The following is a 7,141-nucleotide window of genomic DNA, read 5'->3' on the forward strand; positions in this document are numbered from 1 at the left end:
AAAAACAAACAAACACTGGAACATATGAATACCTGTGATTACTAATTAAATCTCTCCTCTTCCTGTCTGTCCTTTATTTTTAAATATCTGCCTTTCTATCCTCTCATCTTTTCGTCGCCCTCCCGTCTTCTGTTTCGCCGTCTTCGTCCAGGAGGAGGAGGCGCTGCGCGGTCAGGTGAAGGACCTGGAGGAGAAGCTGGAGACCCTGAAGATGAAGCGGACGGAGGACAAGGCCAAGCTGAAGGAGCTGGAGAAGCACAAGATCCAGCTGGAGCAGCTGCAGGAGTGGAAGACCAAGATGCAGGAGCAGCAGGCCGAGCTGCAGAAACAGCTCAAGGAGGCCAAGAGGGTAAGAGGCAACAGAAGAAGAGTAGAAGTGAAGATAGATATTTAATGGCTGTCTTAACCCTTTAAAACCTGTATCATCATCAATTTTTTTAAAAAGCAACATAGCAAGAAATTTCCCACAAATTACAAGAAATAAGTAAAAGGTGACAAGAAAATGACCTGAAAGTGAGGTTTTTGGGTTTTTTTTTAAAAAAAAGAGGAAAATTTAAAAATTCAAAGATAAAATGTCTAGAAAACATAAAAGGATTTTTTTCAATTTTTAAAATTTTTTTTTACTTTTAGTTTCTTTACACATTTTTTTTGCTTAGACAATGGTAAATTGGAAAATTATTCTTTAAAGGCCAGGTAAATTCTTAAAATATATATATAATTATCATTAATATATATTTGAACATATTCAACAGAATAACTACTTTTAAGTGCTTTTTCCAGATTGAACTTAATTTAAAGGCACAAGTGAGTAATGAACTGAAAAAATAAAACGCATGATGTGAAAAATGTCCTCGCTGGCTGTAAAGATTGTTGACTATTTAAATAATTGTCCCTTACTTATTCTGCACAATATTCTGTTTGTAGGAGGCAAAAGAGGCTCAGGAGGCGAAGGAGCGTTACGTGGAGGAGATGTCGGACACGGCGGATGCGATCGAGATGGCGACTCTGGATAAGGAGATGGCTGAGGAGAGGGCGGAGTCTCTGCAGCTGGAGGTCGACTCCCTGAAGGAGAAAGTGGACGAGCTCACCATGGACCTGGAGATCCTCAAGCATGAGATCGAGGAGAAAGGTGCGGCTGAAACGCACAGATAAAAACATGTTTTATTACAACCGCCTTTTTGTTATAATTGGCTTTTCGCTGTTTGCAGTGATTGGATTATTTTCTTTTTATTTGTATTTACAACAGAGCATTGCACTGTGTAACACGTTAACCCTATAAAGCCTGAAGATTTTTGACACAGTATCAGAAATAAACTAAACTACTGTCAGCTATTAAAAAAAAGCCAAATATAGAAAATGCCTAAAGTTCTCTGCGCAGAAGGAAACAAAACAAAATAATCATATTTCTGACTGAGCTGCTCTCACAGGAATCCTGAAATACAAAACTTCAAGGTTGCATCAAATATGGATGAGTTATTATCGTGTTTTGTTATTATCAAGAAGTGCAGGAGCAGAAATGTTGGCCCACAACGTGATTAGACTGTTCATTGCTCATCAGTGACCTCTGAGTGCAGCACGGTGGTGGCTGATTTATAGAAGCTATAGTTTATTTTATTTAACGCTGTAGCTCGCAGCGCTCACAGTGACCAGAGGAAACTGCGCCATTTGTTTAATTAAAACTCCTCGTCCTCTGTTTTGGCAAAAACACTCAGCAGCATCAATTCTCCTCAAGTGTCATTTGGTGGCATAAATTAAGATTATATTCCAGCAGATACTGCGGAGCTCAGTTTTTTTGGGTGTCTCGTCCTCACAGGTTCGGACGGTGCGGCCTCCAGTTACCATGTGAAACAGCTGGAGGAGCAGAACGGGAGACTGAAGGAGGCACTGGTCAGGTAGGTGGACTCTTCACCTGGAGGGAAAGACAGTCTTTATTTCAGTGTTGTTAAGGTTGACAATAAGTTAAGGGAGAAAACTAAAAAAATCAACATAGTTCTTAATACAGATGTTTCCTTTGTTGAAATATGATTTCATGTGAAGTTTAAAAAAAATATACAACATAAACGCTCCACACGAACAAAACAGACTCACAATCTTAACGACAAAGACCAGGCCGAGAGTGTGCTGTCTTTTATGATGTCCAAACATCAGACATAAATGTCAATTACTTCAGCTCTGGAACAGACGTGTGAGGACATCTGATCCGAGACTGACTAAAAAGGTATTTAATTGGGACATCTCACAATGGCACGTGGACATGTCCGACAGCCCGCTCCAGCACGGACATGTCCAACAGTCCACTTCAGCACGGACATGTCCAACAGTCCACTTCAGCACGGACATGTCCGATAGCCACTCTAGCGCGGAAGTGTCCGACAGTTTGCTCCAGCGGGGACATGTCCAACAGCCTGTTCTGACTGGGGCAATTTTTCAAACTGCCTTGCTCCTGCGAGGTCTTCCAACAAAATACCCGCCATTGCGAGAGACCAATACATCTGTCCAATTTTCACGAATGCAATATCTCAAGAAGGCCTTGAGGGAGTTTCTTCAGATTTGGCACAAATGTCCACTTGGACTCAATATTGAACTGTTTAGATTTTGGTAGTTGAAGGTCAAGCTCACTAGGCGGGTTTCCATAAACCCTCAAATGGTGCAAATTGAAAGCAAATATAAAATATGCCTAATGTAAACACATCAGTGTTTTAAAAAACTTCCATTTATCGCAAAAAAGTTTTTACGCTCACATGAGGTGGTATTTCAGGTGATTCTAAAAAGACATTTGGCAGAATTGCAATGAAAACCCTTTTTTTTTACTTTTATAGGTCACATGATGCTGTGGCTATGTGCTTCTCGGTTGAACTGGCTGGATGAATAAAAGATTGGATGATTCTTCTTGATCCAGATGTTAATCTGGGTTTTTTTTCTCATGTATCAGGATGCGCGACCTGTCGGCGTCAGAGAAGCAGGAGCATGTGAAGTTGCAGAAGCAGATGGAGAAGAAGAACGTGGAACTGGACACTCTGAGAGGCCAGAAAGAAAAACTGCAGGAGGAGATGACGGTGGCAGAAAAGACCATCGACGAGCTCAAAGAGCAGGTCGGTGTTTTATATCACGCCGCTGCAGGGACATAAATCAGTCTGTCGGCTGCCAGGATCAGAAGCTTTTCTGAGGAGATGTTTACTTGAGTGTTTTCCAGGAGATTGATGTTGATGATGATGATGATGATGATGATGATGATGATGATGATGATGATTTGTTTTGTTTCAGGTGGATGCAGCGTTGGGGGCGGAGGAGATGGTGGAGACTCTGACGGAGAGGAACTTGGACCTGGAGGAGAAAGTCAGGGAGATGAGAGAGACAGTCACCGACCTGGTGAGTCAAACACAGCACTAGATTAAATCTAATATGAGATTAACCCTTTAGGACACACTTTAATGTTACACACACTCGTATCGCTCTACACACAAAATGCGCTTTTCTAAATCAAGCTTAAAAAAATGTTATACATTAATATGATTTTCTACTTTCTGTGAGTGATTATTTAACCAAAATCAGTCCTAATCAGAAATATCAAATATTCATTAATTTTCAGAAATGTAATGCTTTAAATGCCAGGTTTTTGTCATTATACCACTATGTTTTTAAATGAAAAAAAAACAAACAAAAAATGAATTATTTTCAAAATACTACATGCAAATAAGATATGAATAGCAACAACATTGACTGTGACAGGTCACCTAGTGGAAAAAGCATGTATTTCCTCCATATGCCAAATATGGTCAAAATGACCTCATCAGGTGGAAAATAGTCAAAATTACAAATTCAGAGTCAAAAGCCCAGAATGACACCCAGAAATAATACAAGTCCTGTTTTTCTGCTTTGATGGCTGTGGGATCAAAAATGTCAGTTTGAATGGGTTTCAATGGAGCATTTTTGACCTGAACAGTCTGAATGTAACTATTTAGTTTCCACAGTGTATTTTAGACTTAATGTAGGAGCTGAGCTGGAAAATTGCAGATTAAACAAAAATACACAATCTTGCCAAAATGTATGCCATATGCATGAACACAGCTAAAATTACCAAAAAATTAAGAATGAAAAGTTTGTACAATGTGTCAAACAGCTCCTCAGTGTTAAGTTACATGAATTCAGTTTGTTCCTAAAAAGAATCTACAACAGCTAGAGACTCGAGCATTTCCAAAGTCCTCACTTTGCTGCTCGGCCTCTCTGTGTGTATTAATAGGACCGTAGGAGGTCAGAGAAAATTAAAGTGCCACAGTTTGCTGACTCATTTCATTATTGATATATGGACCAGAGTCATTAACATGCAGCCCTCTGGTGTTTGTTGTTACTGCAGTCATTGCTGTATTTATCCACCTCTTGCATCCATTGACCTCCATCAGAACAAATACGGAAGAAATCTGACCGCTCTGTCATTGTCTCGGGCAAAAGTAATCACTTAAAGTAATCACTAACAGTTAGCGATGTCCCAATCATGATTTTTTCTGTCCCCGGTCCCAATCTGAGTCATTTAATACTGAGTATCTGTCAATACAGAGTCCCGATCTAATACATCTCTTTCCCTTTTTCCCCCCTTTTTTTTTTAACAAAACAACGTGATATGCAATATGCAGTAGAAATGTTAAATAAAATAGTTTAAATACAGGGTGTCTGTCAATACTGAGTCCTGATCTAATACATCTATTTCCCTGGATAATACAGCTGCACAGTGCACACTTCAGGTACTCCATATTTAAAAAAAAAAAATCCATCCAATGTATATGCATCACTGTTGAATAGCTCTGCAATGCAATAGAAAAAAATCCCTACATCCAAGCTGTTCCTTAATGTTTTTTTAAATTTATATATTTGCTTACAGAATAATAAAGTATAAAATTATAGCAGCTGTACAGCAATGGGTGGGACATTTTTAGCAGCAAACAGCAGACAAATTGAAAGACAATTAAAAACTTCTTTTAAGAATTTGCATTCTGCATCACGTGAGGCTTGAGCTCGCAACCTCAGACACCAAGAGCAAGTCAGTATCCCAGTGAGCTTCATGCAAAGAGAGAAACCAGAGACGCTTCACACTGTGACTGAGCCGACCAGCAGGGGGCAGGATATCAGCTGTCTGTGCATGGAAAGGCAGATTTCAAACTGCTGCCAAAAATTCACTCATCAAGACTAATTCTGAGTCTGCACACTTCATCTAGACAGCACAGAGATGTAGATTATTTGTTTTTACGAAGATTGATTTGCTCCATAAGTGAAAAACTGATGTTTAAAGATGCCGTTTTCCCAAAGACTGCAATAGTTTACATAAGGGCAGAATTCAAAATGCTGTCAAAAATTCATTTTTTTAAATAGAATTCTGAAATATTACACACTTTATCTAACATGACGGCAAAATTTTGTCTATTTTTTATTAACCTTGACGATGTATTTAGCAAGAATTAGTATATGTTTACACTGTTTACAGTCAAACATTTTAATGCACTTTAAGCTTGCCCTGTAGCAAGTTTGGTGTCAGCTGAGCAAAAAATGTGGGAGGAGATAGGTTTTTAGCTTTGCAGTTTTTTTTTATAAAAATAAGTAAATAATAATTAACTTGTGTGGCATGGAGTAAGTGTGCAGGTGTTACCTTTTTTCCTCAGCTCCAGTGGAGTCACCTACAGAAACTCAACAAAATCAGCTGATCTCCAGTGATGAAGTTAAAAAACACCACAGGGACAGTTTCTCAAAATCTAAAAAAACAAGAAATCATAACAAATTTTGGTCGTGGTTTTCCAGTAAGAGACTGACCTTATTTGTTGCGTCCGTCCTTCAGGAAGCTATAAACGAGATGAACGACGAACTGCAGGAGAACGCCAGAGAGACGGAGCTGGAGCTGAGGGAGATGTTGGATCTGGGCGCCGCGAGAGTCCGAGAGGCTGAGAAACGTGTGGAAGCTGCGCAGGAGACAGTCGCTGATTACCAGCAGACCATCAAGAAATACCGAGAGCTCACAGCTCACCTGCAGGTACGGACAAAGTGTGATCAAACTCGGGGTCACCCGATATTGTTTTTTCAGGGCCGATACTGATTATTAGTAGTTAATGAGACTGATAACCGATATTTGGAATCGATATGCATTTACAGTAAAAAGTAAAATCTTTGTTAGTATTTAGAATTTGGAATATAACAAACTCCAGCATAAAGCTCTGTTTAAATGCCTTCAGCAAATGTTTAATCAAAACTGAAACCGTCAACATCACATACCGCAAGTTTCCAGGAACTTTTTAAATAAAGTTCGATGAAAATTTAAAGACAAAATCAATGAATAAAAACAGCTCCCTGAGGTTTTACAAAGTAAAAGTTTCTCTCATGATGACACTTTCTTTGCACTTTTTAATTAATTTTATCGGCGATCATTAAGATAAACTCTGCAAAATGCAAAATATCAGCTCCAGTAATTGGGCAGCCCGATAATCTGTTGATCCCTACATCATACGTGTTTCTGATGCCCTCTGTGTGTGTGTGTGTGTGTGTGTGTGTGTGTGTGTCTGCAGGAGGTGAACAGAGAGCTGACCAGCCAGCAGGAGGCCTCAGCGGAGCTGCAGCAGCAGCCGCCTGCAGAGATGTTTGACTTCAAGATTAAGTTTGCGGAGACGAAGGCCTACGCCAAGGTCAGAGACGATAACAGCTCTTTGGTCTGGAAAATGAGCAGCTTTTCTTGGTGTGATAACATTAAATGTGTTTCAGATGTCTTTTTTCAGAGTTTAGATTGGCTTTTCTTTGGGTTTATAGGGTTGAAAAGTCTTAATTTTGCACATTTTATGTTTTGACACTCGCTTTAATATCACACACACTCGTGTCGCTCTGCACATAAAATGCACTTTTCAAAATCTTTAAAAAATATACATTGATATTTTTTTCTTCTTTCATTGAGTTAATTTTATAACCAACATCAGTCCTAATCATAGTTTTAGAATTTTAACCCTTTTAATGCCAGGTATTTGTCATGATGCCACTATGATTTTAGATTTAAAAAAGAAAACAAAAAATATTTTTTATTTTATACACTAAATGCTAAGAACATTATTATTTTTTGATTATCACAACCTAGGATATATCAATGATTAGCAGCAAAATTGATTTTTATGCA

General features: G+C 38.8%; 1 protein-coding gene across 1 annotated transcript; it reads left to right on the forward strand.

Annotated features, from left to right (window-relative positions):
• Positions 1-151: 151 nt before the first annotated feature.
• Positions 152-6,662, forward strand: LOC121965337 (dynactin subunit 1-like; the record flags this gene model as incomplete). Its single annotated transcript, XM_042515493.1, has 7 exons — positions 152-349; positions 925-1,129; positions 1,814-1,892; positions 2,933-3,092; positions 3,265-3,369; positions 5,825-6,016; positions 6,546-6,662. Coding segments are annotated over 7 exons (1,056 nt in total), but the record flags the coding sequence as incomplete, so codon positions are not given.
• Between the last annotated feature and the right edge of the window lie 479 nt (positions 6,663-7,141).

Source organism: Plectropomus leopardus, unplaced genomic scaffold (genome assembly GCF_008729295.1).
Source record: "Plectropomus leopardus isolate mb unplaced genomic scaffold, YSFRI_Pleo_2.0 unplaced_scaffold19653, whole genome shotgun sequence".
Taxonomy (NCBI): Eukaryota; Metazoa; Chordata; class Actinopteri; order Perciformes; family Serranidae; genus Plectropomus; species Plectropomus leopardus.